At 38.5% G+C, this 16,152-nt stretch overlaps 1 protein-coding gene across 4 annotated transcripts; it reads left to right on the top strand.

Moving 5' to 3' along the window:
• Positions 1 to 10,970: 10,970 nt before the first annotated feature.
• On the top strand, positions 10,971 to 15,549 carry isl2b (ISL LIM homeobox 2b). 4 transcript variants are annotated; one of them, XM_035157521.2, is made up of 6 exons: positions 10,971 to 11,115; positions 11,502 to 11,691; positions 12,007 to 12,269; positions 13,240 to 13,532; positions 14,198 to 14,365; positions 14,783 to 15,549. In XM_035157521.2, the coding sequence occupies exons 1-6, from the start codon at positions 11,058 to 11,060 to the stop codon at positions 14,897 to 14,899; spliced, it is 1,089 nt and encodes a 362-aa protein (XP_035013412.1). In that variant the 5' UTR covers positions 10,971 to 11,057; the 3' UTR covers positions 14,900 to 15,549. The 4 variants fall into 4 exon arrangements, with proteins under 4 accessions (XP_035013412.1, XP_035013429.1, XP_035013421.1 ...); XM_035157538.2 differs by having other exon boundaries at positions 14,198 to 14,315; XM_035157530.2 differs by having other exon boundaries at positions 13,240 to 13,520.
• The last annotated feature ends 603 nt before the right edge of the window (positions 15,550 to 16,152 follow it).

Here is a 16,152-nt window from a genome sequence, read left to right on the forward strand (position 1 = left end):
CCCCAATATTGGCCCCCCAACTCCAAACATTCCTCTATTATTATTTCGAGTAACTCAAGAAAAAGTTCTCAGACACAACCAGTTTTCAGTAGCCAACTGTGACGTGGCTCATTTGAAATGAGTTAACATGTAAGTTGATAACCTGGACCTGCAACCTGCTCGTAATTACCAGACCCATCACATCAATCTAGTTTACAAAAACAACAATCCTATCTTCTGCCATGGGACTGATGAATAAATAATGATCTGCTTGGCTGTGGACACGCACAAAGGAATCCTGTTGAACACTGGGTCCAAAGCCTGGCTCGGCCTCTGTGTGTCACGGCTGCCTTGATATTAATACCTCAAGTGGAGGTGCTGTGCCTCCAATCTGAGCCCTCTCCAGCTCAACCAGCCATGTAAAGGAAGGGATAAGTAAGACAGCTTAGCTTTCAGCTAAAGAGCAAGAAGCTAAATTGTTTGTTTGTGTGAGGAAGTAAAACCTGAGGATAAAGCACGAAGCGCCTTTACAACTAGAGTATTAATGAAAAGTGAGCCTGAATGATTCATATGAACCCAATTTGCCAATACGTATCATAGTGTAAGTTAAGAGTCCGATTCTGACAGGCGGGGACACTGAGCAGACCTTTAGGAGACATGTTAGGAAGTAAATTGCTTGTGGGACCTCTCCGGTGAAAGCAGAGGTGTAGTCCCTGTCACACTCACAGGAAGCTGAGTGAATTAACAGTGACCATTAGACATTTAATAATTGAGATGTTTTAATAACGGCACAGAGGAAGTCACTTAAACTGCATTAACATTACATGATCATTGTTCTCATTAAGGAAGGGAAAGCGATGACCTCCGAGGTGAGACTTACATCTACCAACTCGTAGGTGATCTAAGATTCTTTCATTCCTTCCTTCTTTACAATATATATAGTTGTGAAAACACGTCTCTTACACATGATTTTACTTTTATTCTCCAATTAAAAAATATATTTTTGTGGAATTTCGAGTTTAGTGAACATTTTACTATTATGTGCCATATAGTTGCTGTATTTTCTTCAAGGGCTGTGCTGGTCAAAAATACTGTTACATTTTAATTTTAAATACCATTACAATTAGATATACTGTATTTCTACGATTTTACAAGCTGTATTTTATGTCAATGCAGCTATAAGCACGTATGAATTATGCTAACCACAATCGTCGAATATGACTCCACAGCTAGTTGTTATCCTTAAAACTTAACTTAAAGGTGCTATATGCAAATCTCGTTAGTACTACACCAGCGTTAGCAATTAGCCTACTCATCCACTCACCCTGCTTTGGCGATCTCTCTCTTTCTTCCACTACACACTTATTGAGGGAGATGGTACAGGCTCAACCCAAGTAACATAGAACTAAAGACTGAGGAGCGGAGTGGAAATGGACAAGGAGCCATTCTCCCTGCGACATGTCACTGTTGGTTTGTTTTGCCGGTTTGGCCTTTTTATTTCGAATGATGTCTCAAATGCACTGGTCAACTTTTTAACAGCAACATATTCTTCATAAAACTGTTTCCACAGAACATGTGTCCACGTTCTCTAAAGGTGATGTAAAGCGGCAATTATCAATATTGTTTTTATCAATAATTGATCACATGACCAGTGTTACATTGATCTGCACGGAGATATTTCTCCTGACTTTGCAGTTCCTCTCACTCCTCTGGGCTTCATCACATTTAATTGTTTTGGTTTTCTGGCCTCTAACTTTATTGCTTTGGTTCACTGTTGCTGCTCTAATTGCTTTGTTTTCAGCCGCATTAGCTGGTGATCATATGTAGCATTTAGCTGCTGAAGAGCCAGCTTACAAGAGCTTACAATCAGGAGTTGTTGGAGACCAAAAACCAGAGTTAATGTTTAACTTAAATTCATCCATTCGGGCCAAACCGAAAAATGTATCCAAATTAATGTTAATGTTGCTGAAAAGTTCATCATATAAATTTAAAGGGGAACAACATCAAGATTCAAGGGATCTTTATCGACACTGTGCAGGTGCAATGAAAGTTTGTGTAGATGCCTAATACACACATGAACTGAGACTACAAAGTAATGGATAAAGCATAACAGAGGCTATGGAAATATTATATAGGATAAAAATAAAAATATATAAAAAGAAACAAAATAGAGACAGTATAGATAATTCTCGAATTAATTGACATATCCAAATAAAGGGACAAATCTTAAAATAGAGAGGCCACTGCACAGAATAAGTTATTGAACACATAATTATAATAAACATTGCTTTATATATATCGAGGTGGTTTCTGATCAAAAAGTAGTTTTAGGTTTTCATTCTTCTGACTTCTGTCAATTATTTTTAGCTGTCAAGCTGTAAATTTACATTCTCATTAGTTGGTATTTGTTGTAGCCCATGTATGACTTAAAGTGCCACTGATGATACTATGAGTAAAATGAGGATGTTTTATTATAAAAAATATCATGTTTTCCCTTTTTTCTGTAGAAGAGACATTTACTGATTCCTGCAAACAACACCAGGGTGGTCTTGTTTGTGAACGTGATTTCTTCTCGAGTGCTTGGAAGGGATTGTGAGCGTCGCAGCCCTATGGCACCGAACAGCTGGGCATAATGTGGAAAAAGGGTCAATCTCATTGAGAAGAAATAGATGTGGGGAGAGTGACTGCATTACTGCGGCGTTCTGACAGATTCAGAACACGTCTCACACAGGACACTCTTTCATGAGGCTCTGGAGCAGGAGAAAAATACAAATAAATTATACATCGTTCTTTAAAAAGCTTCTCAGGTTCTCTTTTTGAAACATACTTCTTAAGTGCTCATGGATCCAACGGTTCGCCTGGTGGAAGAAATCCACTCAGGAGACTGTTGTCATGGCTACTGAAGACTTTTTTTTTTCTTTATTTAAATACAACAGTTCTTCTGGTACCCTTCCCTCAACACGGTTGTGATGCTTCAAGTATGTGGTAAATGCAAATGTTTTTAATATGCTGAAAATAGGAACAAAATAGAAATAGAAATACAACCATAAATGTAATATTGAGTTTTCTTTGCCCAATCTAAAAATCTTTGACTTTTTATTTCCTAAAAGAAAAGAAAAGAAAAAGAACAAACAGAGAAACCTGATCATTCCTCTTGTTGCCCCTGCATAGGTTATAAGAAGTCAGATGAAGAGGAAAGCTAGTTAGTCATGTGATAAACACGGGGACGCGACTGGCTCGGTCTTCTGGGAGATGGGACACTACATCTCTCTGTGCTCCAAACAAGTGAATAAAATAATCTACACAACATCAAAATTAATTCAGCTATCCGACGTGTAAGGATGTACTTATGCATGACTTGCTACGTAAAGACTCAATGAGCAAACATTTTTGAGTAAAAAGCACAACTCCCCAGGGAAATGGCTCGCACTGATTTTCTTTTTCCAACCAACATGTACGGTATATATATTCATACTCAGTCTCTTGCTTCTGAAACAAAGGCATAAGCATCACAAACACAGTTTTAAGACGTAAGTACATACTGTCAGAGAACATGAATGATTTACACTCATCTTTATTCCAAATCTGAAAAAGGTTTTCTCAATCTCTGACTCACAAGGATCATTATTGTTAAGTCGTATGAAAAGTTAAGTCATATGAAAAGTTAAGTCATGTGAAAAGTTAAGTCAGTTAAGTCATATGAAAAGTTTTTTCTGCATTTAATGAAATACATTTATGAGGCAACATTTGCTCTAAGTAGACCATAAAAATAGAAATGACTGTCAGCTCTATTTTAATTGACTTGCATTATTTGACTCCTGCATTTAAATAAACTAACTGGATAAAGACTCTTTATTAACTACATTAACATTTTGATTCAATCATCAATAATGTAAATATTTGAGTGTGCACTGTATCTGTCAAAAATAAAAATCTAACTCTAGTTGACAAGCATCAGTGCGCTGATATGTTTCAGCCAAGAAGTAGCTGTGAATGAATATCTTCAAACTGAGCACAGTGATCAGCTGGTAAACTGCTTTTCTCTTCATCACTGTACTTGTGTTAAAGTTATCGATATAATTTTCCTGAGTGCTTGAAGCAGAAAACACAGATATCCTGCAGCGTCTCTGGCCATCATCAGGGCAGACACTGGCATCAGCCGCCCTGAGTCCGGTTACCTTCAACTTTAGTCTGAGTTGGTGGCCTCGGCAAAATCCCAATCACTGTCCCGGCCAGAGCTCGGGGTGTCTGCCAGCGCGTGCTGGGGCCTTGCAGCATTTCCATCTGGCCTCTGGGGAGTCGCACATCAATTGCTCTCAGCTAAATGCACTCACATATGAATATTTCAGTACAATTTAATGTTTCAGCTACAGCCCCAAAGGAGCAGAGCATCAATTTGTGAACACAGTTCTCCTGGAGTTAAAAGCCAGGCTGGATAATACAGTATGAAAGGCGCTGTCAATCTAAAGGGCCTTTTTGAGAGAGACAGAAAAAAAAAGAGAAAGAAAAAGAAAAGCGAGCCCCTTTCCCTTCAGAATCCAGCTGCATACAGTACAAGCAGCTTTTCAAAGTTCCCTCTGGAAAGTAGGCGACTGGGGCAGCTTTTGGTTCACCAGAGTCACCGGCCAATTTGCCAAGCTCGGTCAGCTTCCCCGAGTCCTGGCCGTCTGCCATTTGGGCTCCACACGCTCACTCACAAACACACACACACACACACACACACACACACACACACACACACACACACACACACGCCCAGCTGGTGGAGGGACTGGGTCAGGGAGCCGTGCACCTGCTGTCCTGTTAGTAAAATACCCCAAAGTGATCCTGAAACTGCTTCCTTCACACAGAAAAGCTTCCCTCAGGTGTGAGAACATGAGTGATCTACAAAACACGCAGATTGTGACACAACTGAGATAATCAGTTGGTCGGTAAGCAGCAGAATCCCAAAGAGCACAGGGAAGAAGAATAAAGCACCGATGTAAACGATATGTGAAATCATCCGACTCATTTGAGTTGTAGAGCCAGGTATATATGTTCAGTGCATTTTTCAGGGTAGTTTCAACGGACAATTATTTCCATCATCTGCAGATTATAACCTCAATTATGTTCCTCAATTGATCAGTTTAAAATGTCGGGAAACTGTAAAAAAAAAACTCCCCATCACAATGTCAATGGGCCTTGGGTGTAATTTACAGGGATCCAGTAGAACCAGACTAATAATCATACCATCACACTGAATGATAAATATTCACTGTTATAAAACACGGTTAAGTGGTTGGCTTTCTCAATTCAATTAATTGAAAAACAAAATTTCACCCCAATTTTTTTGTAACTACTTTTGCTCCCAGCTAGTTTTTATTATCTGTCTAATACGATGTACAAATAGTAATGATTCATAAGGTATATCAAGCTATTGTCCATTAGTTAGAAATAATAATTTTGGAACTATCCAGAGTATTTGAACATGCGATTTGACCTCAGCCCCCACAATGTTCAACCCAAAATTATGCTCTGAGCTAAAGCAACTTTTTTAGTCTCCTGGTTTTCTACCACCACATTAAAAAACAAAGAAACATACAATTTAAGTTATTTTAATATGTAATGCAGTTTTTTTTATAAAACATAATTAGATTTTCCCATGTACTTATTTAAATGGAAAGATTAAAAGCTTTAACAAGTAGGTTGATAAAACAACAAACAATGCATCAAATGTGCAGCCCTCTTGTCCGATTCATAGACGTTCCTGTTATTTTGTCCCCCTCCTGCCTCATGTCTTATTTCACTCGAAACAGTTATTGCGACAAAAATATATATATTTTAAAATTGTACCTTCTCAGCAAATATTATTTACAGAGCAGCCTCTGCCGTGTGTGCGGAGGCATCACACATTAAGTGGCAGTGTTGTTTTGACTGGTCCAGAGATGCTTCTTTCCTCATTTAAGTGACACAGCCTCTTGTTAAACCCACTGATCAGCAATGAGACTGCCGCTTTGTGCTGACGAGAGCAGCTGATAATAAAATACAAAGTGTGCATTTGTAAAATAAAGCCGGCGACTGACAGTTACACTAATAAGGCAATAATGGCGCTGGTTCCTCAGCCCAACAATGCAGAGCTGCCCTGAGGCACCAATCAAAAATTAATACTAATTATCATGTGAATACTGCATTAACTCAGAAAGATGATGAATTATGAATCTGCAACATGCTTCCCCTCTCAGAGCGTCCTCGCTTGCATGAGGATGTGATTTTCTTTTTTTTTTTGTTCTGGCTGAGGCCTTTTCGAGCACCTGTCACAAAATAAATAACTGTGCAGGCAGACATACCATCAGTGTTGTGTTATAAGCAATATATTGTAACCATGTCTTCAAAGTAATACCTGAACCTTTGGCCTGAAAGTCACTATGAGATGATTTGAGGAGATATCTGTTTACACATTTTTAATATCTTATAACCCGAGTGCTTGTATTAATTTCACTTTTGGCTGAGTCTGGACACAAGAGTCAGACTCAGAGCACTTAAAGCCAAACTCACTATTGGTTCTGGTAAATCATTTAGAGCTTTAAACAATTAACTACATATCAGCAAGTTGAAATGTTGGGAAGGAGCAAAAAGGTCCAAATAGATACTGTTTATTATACAAAATATAGTTTAGCATAGTACACAATGTCCAGATTGTGGCAGTTTAAACAATACTGATATAATGTTTTTATAGTATCATTTATAGTATTTATATTTATATACTGGGTTTGATCAATCTGATTCAGGTGTAGTAAAGTATATGTTACATATAATATGTCTATACATTTCATTAACGGTTATCAGATTGGATTATTCCAATGCATAACCAAAATAAATTGAGCTCAATCCCAACAAAAATTAATTTAAATGTTGATCATAACTAACACACATACACACACATACACACACACACACACACACACACACACACACACACACACAGAAAAACTAAATCAGTCCATTCACAGAGCCACATGTGTGTAAGAAGAACATGAGCAGAGAGAAAACCTGAGCTTGAGGTTGTCACTGCTCCTCGTCCTTAAATATATAAAACAAAAACATAAAGATCAGCTGGAGTAAGAGTTTGAGTTTTGAAGTACTCATGCTACAGATTTTTGTTTTTAAACAACAGCAGGACCTGGACAGGCCATAAATCACAAAATTAAATGTTATCTTCTTTGATAGTTATACTGCTGAATATTGTCTCTTGGTATGTTTATGATTCTTTATTTCATTGTTTGGTTAAGTTCACAGTGAAATATATTATCTACATTTAAAATTGTTACCAAAAGGATGTGAATAAAGGACAAAACACTTTTTGCAAAACTATAAGAAAGAGGTGAGTTTTACCCAGGAATTATTTAAAAAATGGATGGAAACAAAAGTGGTTAATCATATTTAATTACAAGTGCAGTTCAAAAGCTGTTTTGATTTTCTCGTTGCGCATCCTCATCCACAGCAACAAGATCTCACACAAAACATTTTAATGACAGTTAATAAACCATCTGCAGAAAACTCAACTCACTGTGTTGACATGGGTTTAATAGTGTTTCTATGTGAAAACAACAAACAAACATTAAAATATAGACGCTGCAACAGCCGTGAACAAACTGGCACAACTTCAGCTGATTCCAGCCTGGGGAGTTCGAGGGTGGGGGGGGCATTGTAAATTACTTATGGGTCTGACAATAGAGGCAAAGTGCCACAGAACCCTAAAACATTCAAGAGAAAACGAGTCACTGTGAAAAGTTCAGTAATGCGGCCCCCCTGAATTCCAAACAAGAACATTTGGCTCTTGCCAAAGTTTAAGTGGACGATTTCAGTAGCACATGTATATTTCATGAGGTTAATGGGCCCCATCAAGTTGTGATTAGAGATTCTTCTGGGATGCTGGAGTGACAGCTACGACGGCTGGGCTGGATCCAGCCGTTATTAACAGCTCAAAAACAATGATGCTGCATGTGATATTTCATTGTACGTTGAATGTATATAAAATAACCACATAGCCCGACCTTTGAACTGGAGCATGAGCCAAACAGTGCTCTTAGTTATAACAATTAACCTTATATTATATAGTATATATTACAGCATCGGCTACACATTGTGGGTTAATGCTGTGAACCGGAGCATCATGAACCTTCACTTCACACTTAATGCATTAATCACAACATCACCAGGGTCCATGGTCCTTGGATTTGACCTCATTGATATTTGATGTTTCCAGTTTAAACATTGCGGAGGAAATTCTTTAAAAGCAGCCACAGCAGTTTTAGACGTTCAAAACTCTCACAAATCTTTATTGACACTGACTAAGACTATAAAACTGATGGTAATTGTTATAATGAGATCTCCAAGGCCAGCATGAAAAGGTTGAGTGAACAGAGGTCGAGCTCAGCCTGGTTTTAAAACTACCTGCATCAAATTTCGATTACATTCAGGGCACGTTTATAATAAGACAATAATTCGGCTTGAAAATGACAATGTAAAAATTACATTTTAAAGCAACTGACGCTGGCGACTCATTCACGTCGAATCACCTGTTACGCACTTTATGCAGAGTAAGGTCTAGTCGAGAAAAAAGATCAATATGAACTCCACTAAAATATGTAAGGTTTAGTTAATGCATCCTAATTCAATTTAAACGCCATTAGCTCTGTCAGCTGACAAAGCTATTTGCAAATCACAGATTACAAAACGAGGTAACTTATTAAAAATAAATACACACACACACACACATATATATATATATATATATGAATATTGAGAGGATACAACCATCACAACTTTATTTTGCAAACTTATGATCTATAGTAAGATTTTTAATATTTACAGCTGTATTTAAAATCATACATTTGATTTATATTGATCATAGCAAGATTGTGATATAATTTGCATTGTTCAGTTTTTCAGGCGTGATGAATCAGGAATTAATGGCATATAACAGAAAAAGAAGTCTACAGTGATTTTTCTGAAATTGAACCACTTTCAATTTCCAAAATCAGTTAAATTCCTGTGTGAATTTTTTGTAGACCAAAAAAGATTGGAATAATAACACTTTTTATCTGCTATAAAGGCCTTGATATGAATCATATTGTTCGGCTCAGCCTGGTGAAGTAAGTCCAGCTCATGTATGTGAACTGGACTGACTTCATGTCAGCTAGGTGTCTTTACTTGTTCAGGAGACACAGGATGCAGTAACGGCCATGAGTGAAAACGTCTCCTCCTGCCTGCCTGGCAGCAGCGATGCAATTTAATATGATAAGGGTGAGGTTGTTGTTGCAAAGTAAGTTTGAGACAGGGGTAAAAAATTATAAATCCCAAATAATAATATCTTCAGGTAAATACTGTAGTTATATGTCATTCTCAAGGCTTGAGTAAGTTGGCATAACATGAGGTCTTTGGCAAATCTTTCACATCAGTTGAAAATGATTTAACTCAACTGTAAAACAGAGTTGAAGGATTAAATTCCCATTCTTTGTCCTAAATTAACCTTGATTTAACTATGCACTGACACAGCCACACAAAGTCCCAACATAAATGTCAAGCTTTTATAAACTTCTCCTCTTGACGTGTGTATGAGGACAAAGTCCAATGAAAATTATGAGGGGGAAACAATTATAGAGACAAGTTAAAGAACAGTTGAGGTGCGTGAGACAGAAGACGTTAAGAGGCACACTGGGGGGTCACCGGATGAGCAAACTGAAGATGTCAGGAGTACAGGGGGAGCACACATGTGGCTTTCAAAATGAGAAAAACTGATTTAGATTATTAGTCAGATTTTTGACAATGAAAAAGAGGAAATGAAAATGTATTTGTACACAGACACAGCAAACTATAACATTGTACCTTCTTTTCAATACTTTAAATATTAAAAGATAATTCCAACAATAAAATAAAATGAATATAATCGTTGAACTCATAACAGATCCCACACACATACTGATATTTTTTTCACAACAATGTATAATATGGAATATAAATATAAAATGCATATTGCTGAAATGACTGTCTTTAAAAGGTGTGTATCTAATGTGAATCAGTGGATAAACATAAATATATAAATGACTCAAGAGCAGGGCTTTATTCTCTCTATTCATTAGTTGGATTTATAGACTGAATGAATATCGGTTCAATATGTTCAGCATTACTCCATCTGTCCTACATGCAGTTCTGGTTTGCCTCCAGTAGATGGGGTTGTTCTCGAGTAGATGAGCAGACAGAGCCTCCTCATAGCTGCTGCATTTATGCGCCCCCCCCATAAGAAAATTTAAACCCAGAAAAAACATTAATGCAAGACATTATGATATTTGTTTACGTTTCTTCTAAATAGAAAAAAAATGTTTGCCTTCACGTAAAAGAGGAACACTTACTATAAAGTTTGACCAAGACTGAAGTCAATATATATATATATATATATAGTACATATATATAGGTCTAGAAAAAATAAAGATGTGCCGAGGTCAAAAATAATAATTTGCTATATGGACCAATCAAAAATAATGATTATGTTTTGCCTGAATAGGAATAAGACATTAACTGAATAGCTGAAAACATCTGGGATTTCTTTGTGGTAGTTATTTTATATGCAGGAGCTTTGGCACATTTTAAGTAATGGTGATGATGATGTTCTTCATCATGAAAATAATGCACATCCAAAAATTGGAAAGAATCTGTTAAATAAATTTCTTTTCAATGTATTATTTTTTTCTCCTGTCTTGAAGACTGGCCTGAACAAACCAAATGTAACACACCTTATCAGCCTTTATGTCATGCACACACACACACACACACACACACACACACACACACACACACACACACACCACAGATTTATTCATGCTTCTTATTCGCAGGTGGAGGCGGATCCCGATTGGAGGAGTCCAGCGTGGACGTCATGACGTCAGAGGAGCGAGTGCGTGTGGGACCCTGCAGCCTCGTGGCCCCCTCCCCTCCTCCAGTCCGGGGAGACACAAGTTTATCAGGGAGGCAGGCGGAGGGCCAGTCAGCCGCTCACATCTTTTCTGCACCTACCACCGAGTCCCCGTCCTCCGTCCTGTATGGTGGATATTATTTTCAGCTCTTCTTTCTTGGGTGATATGGGGGATCATTCCAAAAGTAAGTACACGCTTATAACGTGCGCGCTGCCCTTTAAAGTAGTGGGCAGATTGTGTTTGCGTCGCAGTGGCTTCATGGACACGACATATTCAGCTGTGGATCGATTACCAAAAGTCATTTTACCAATAATGCATTATTCACTATTGCGCATTTTTATTATTCATCAGGTTGTTGCTTTTTATTCTTATTATCCTCCTGTTTTACGCACAAGTCTCCATCTGTTACATAACACCGAGACTTGTCCAGTCTGCAAAAAAAGAGATCACTGCAAAACTGACACGCACAATCTGCATTTTAACATTTGAATGTATACACCAAAAAAAAAAAAATCTTTGCACTTGTTTGTGGTTGAACTCATTCGTCTGTATGTTCACTCTCTTCTGCAGAGAAGCCAGGATTCGCGATGTGTGTCGGGTGTGGAAGTCAGATCCATGACCAGTACATACTGAGAGTCTCTCCCGACCTGGAGTGGCACGCAGCCTGCCTCAAGTGCGCGGAGTGCAGCCAGTACCTGGATGAGTCCTGCACTTGTTTCGTCCGGGACGGAAAAACATATTGCAAAAGAGATTATGTAAGGTAGGGGTATTATTAATCAGCGATATTTATTTATACTCTTATATAGGCTGAAATCATTTTAAACGCAAAGTTAAAGCTCAGATCTAATAACATCATTATTGTGCATGTAGCACACAACTTCATTGCACAGCTTAATATACAATTTTATAATAATACAAAATAAACACCACAGCACATCTCTAATTAAAATATTAAAATATAGCATAAGAGCATTTAAATAGTCTTCATCTCACAACTCAGATGAATGAGCCGAAAGTTGACTTCGGTTTAATTCTTATTTCCTCTGATTTTTAATTCTCTGAACATTTTTAACAGGCTGTTTGGAATAAAATGCGCAAAATGCAACCTGGGGTTCAGCAGCAGCGACCTGGTGATGAGGGCCCGGGATAACGTGTACCACATCGAGTGCTTTCGGTGCTCGGTGTGCAGCCGGCAGCTGCTGCCGGGAGACGAGTTCTCTCTGCGGGAAGAGGAGCTGCTGTGCCGGGCGGACCACAGCCTGCTGCTGGAGAGGAGCTCCGCAGGGAGCCCCATCAGCCCCGGACACGTCCACTCCAACAGAGCGCTACACCTGGCAGGTCAGTTTATTATAATAATAATAATAATAATAATTATTATTATTATTGATGCCAAATCCCCACTGTTTAGGTATAGTCCCAAATAGAACGCCTGCTGCTAAAGGTAAATCTAGGCATATGACAGAAATTGTATTATAAATACTTGTAAATACTATAAATAATTCAAGCATTTTAATTTAACTTTGTTACAGAAAATCGGACTGTATACGTTTAGGGGAAATAAATGAACAATGTGAAGATAAAAAAGTGCAAGATTTGAAATTTATTTCTTTTTTTTTTGTTCTTCTTTAACATCTTGATCATTTGTTTGTGGTCGATCTCAGTGTGTCTTTGTGTGTGTATATGAGTGTACGTGCACGTGACTGTCTGTGTGTGTGTAAAGTTTCTGCTGGGACCTTTCTTTAGGCTAATTTCATAATTGATCTCATTAGCGCTAACCAGCTCTGTTGCCATTATCTGAATAATCTGCTATTTGAGTCGCAGCTGCAGGATGTGTGTGTGTGTGTGTGTGTGTGTGTGTGTGTGTGTGTGTGTGTGTGTGTGTGCTTGTGCGTTTAGGGCCAGATCCAATAAAACCAAAACAAAGCATTTGGCAAATATGTGAATAATATTCATTAATTTCCTCGTTTTCCTCGTTTTGAAATCACTTACACCGCTCAGTGCAATGGCTCAAACAGGACTTCATCTTTCAAGTTTAATAGAGGTTTAAGATTTAGTGGGAAAAAAAAAATAATGTCTTGTCGTCCAAAGACAAAACGATACTTTATTCTAATTGTCCTGAGCCTGTGATTTAAACCAGTTCAGTCTTTTTATCTGATCAAAGTTCCTGAATCACTGATAAATATCATTGGCTCTCCCTGCATGAGGAAACGATCCAATAGGATACAACAGGCCCACAGCACACATGGAGAGAGGAACATGCTGCGGTGTGAGGCCTCCTGTACCCTAACTCTCTCCCCGTCCTCTGCAGCCCCGGTCACGGTGCGACAGGCCCCGCATCGGAACCACGGGCACAAGCAGTCGGAGAAGACGACGCGGGTGCGGACGGTGCTGAACGAGAAGCAGCTGCACACGCTGCGGACCTGCTACAACGCCAACCCGCGGCCGGACGCGCTGATGAAGGAGCAGCTGGTGGAGATGACCAGCCTCAGCCCGCGGGTGATCCGCGTCTGGTTCCAGAACAAGCGCTGCAAGGACAAGAAGAAGACGCTGCTCATAAAGCATCTCCAGCAGCAGCACAGTGATAAGACTGTAAGCATCTTCGTAAGTCGGACCACTTGATTTCTCTCTTTTCATGTATTCCATGGCTGTCAGTGTTCCTCGTCACTTTACGCTGTTTCATGTCTTTATCGGGCTGATATTAATCCCTGTGAAATCCAGAGTTTATGGCAAACAGATGCACATGGAACAAAACCTCGCAGCTTAATTATGTTTTTAAATAAAAAATGTGTTAACATGGCCTTTGAAATGCCCTGTGATTAACACTTGTTGCAGATTATTGTTAACCTTTCTTTTTCCCTAACGATTAACCGTGTATAGTCCTGTAGTTTTACTCTTGTCTACACTCTACTGGACTTAAACTGACTCATGCAACCTTTCCAGTTTGGCTCCAGTGCTGTTCTGTATTCAAACTTTAAGTCAATGAATAATGAATCAACTGCTTTGGCTTCAGTTGCTTGACCTGAAAGATAAAAACATCCTCTGCAAACATGCTCGATCTGCATCAGTGAAACAGCCTTTGCTTTAACAGGCCACGCATCAATCTTCGCTCCACTCCACAAAGGAAACTTCATGAGTAAAACGCCTCTGTCTGCATAATTCCATTGTAGCAATTATAAGGGCTGGTTCTTTCCAAAGTGAGGCTTGGGTGCTAGAGGCTGTCTGATAGGCCTAGATGTTTATACTGTTTTTTTCTTGTGTTCCATCAGAACCTCCAGGGCCTCACGGGGACGCCTCTCGTGGCCGGGAGTCCAATCCGACATGAGAGCAACATGATGGGGAACCAAGTGGAGGTCCAGACCTACCAGCCTCCATGGAAGGCCCTGAGTGAGTTCGCCTTGCAGAGCGACCTGGACCAGCCAGCCTTCCAACAACTGGTGTGTGTTCAGGACATCCATCCATCCTCTATCCATCCATCCATCCATCCATCCATCCATCCATCCATCCATCATGGCAGATAAAACAAAGCAATATCAATTTCTCAATTATATTGCTTGTATGAATATGATTCATACACACACATGCATTTCTCTCTATAGTTGTGAGGACACAAAACCAAGTCTTAACCCTCAAACAGCCAATTGAATTTGTGGAGGACCAGCCAAAATATCTTCACAATAATGGTATTGAACCAAAATTGGGCATCATAACTATAGATAGAAATGCGCGCGCGCACACACGCACACACACACACACACACGGTGTCATTCTCAGCATTATATCTATGGACTTTTCAAAATAAAAGTCCCTATCTGCTGTATATATTCCCAACACTGTCTCCCTCCTCTCTCCAGGTGTCTTTCTCTGAATCGGGCTCTCTCGGAAACTCCTCGGGCAGCGACGTGACTTCTTTGTCCTCTCAGTTACCGGACACCCCCAACAGTATGGTACCCAGCCCGGTGGAGACGTGAGACGGGGCCCCCATCTTCAACATCCCCTCCACTCCTGCAAGGACAGTTGCAGCATGATCCCGGCCCCCTCCCCTGCATGTGACCAGCTCATCACATCGACTTCAGAGAGGAGAGTGTTTTTTTTTTTTATTCTTACTTGACATGGAAGAGACGGAACAAAGAAAAGCACCGATTGACTCCGATTTTTTTTTTTTCATCTTTGGAGACTTTATTGACAAAAACTAAGTAGAACAAAAAATGTTGCATGACTTGTTACGGGGACAGAAGATGTACAGAAGACCCGATGGATATACTACAACCAACCTTCCAAGCAGAAACAATACATGGAGACATTTCCACGTCCAAACAGATGAACATTTTATTGTGATCTTATTGTGTCTCGTTTCTTCAACCTGAGACTTTTTGCTTTTTGATACGTCTATTTGCGTTGTCGAGTCCAGTTGACTCTTTCTTGTCTTAAAGTCAGAGCATGATAATCTGCAAAATATTCGTGTTGTAAAAATACTTTATGTTAAGGGTCAGGATACAGGTTGTTTGAGCTTGTCGAACAAAAAAAGTAAATTATTGTTATATTATTTATTGGTAGGAAAGCGATTCGTAAAGGGATTATTATTATTAACTGATAAAAAATAAATAAAAAGCTGAATACATAAAGTGGTTTCATGGGAAATATTTGTACAGGCCCGTTTTTTCTTACGTTTTGCTTTTACATAGAAATATGATGATATTGAATTTATTAAAAATAATCAGGTCTGAAATTAGGAACAAACACATTGCGAAAATCTAAAATAGTCAAACTCAGAAATCAGTTTAAATTTAGGCTACAGATCATTAAATTGCAATAAATACAGTGTTACTAAATTAATACATTGCAACAAATACAGTGGAGCAAAAATAAATACATTGCAACAAATTCAATATAACAGTGTAAATACATTGCCACAAATACTAAGTAGCAAAATAAATACATTGCAACAAATACAATGTAACGATACAAATACATTAAAATTAATAAAATATAACATTTTAAATACATTGTAACAAAATAAAAACATTACAATAAATACGATGTAACTATATAAATACATAACAATAAATACAATTTAACAGTGTAAATACATTGCAACAAATACAACGTAACAAAATAAATACATTGCAACAAATAGAATGTAACAAAAATAAATAGATTACAATAAATACAACGTAACGATATAAATACATTATTAAAAAAATGCAGATCTCCGAGATGATTA

This window comes from Hippoglossus stenolepis, chromosome 1 (assembly GCF_022539355.2).
Source record: "Hippoglossus stenolepis isolate QCI-W04-F060 chromosome 1, HSTE1.2, whole genome shotgun sequence".
NCBI classification, from domain to species: domain Eukaryota; kingdom Metazoa; phylum Chordata; class Actinopteri; order Pleuronectiformes; family Pleuronectidae; genus Hippoglossus; species Hippoglossus stenolepis.

Excerpts from the sequence above, each read along its gene's own strand:
- isl2b (XM_035157521.2), top strand. The coding sequence starts at position 11,058 with ATGGTGGATATTATTTTCAGCTCTTCTTTCTTGGGTGATATGGGGGAT. Across the intron at positions 11,116-11,501 it reads TATGGGGGATCATTCCAAAA|AGAAGCCAGGATTCGCGATG; the intron begins GTAAGTACACGC and ends TCTCTTCTGCAG. Across the intron at positions 13,533-14,197 it reads ATAAGACTGTAAGCATCTTC|AACCTCCAGGGCCTCACGGG; the intron begins GTAAGTCGGACC and ends GTGTTCCATCAG.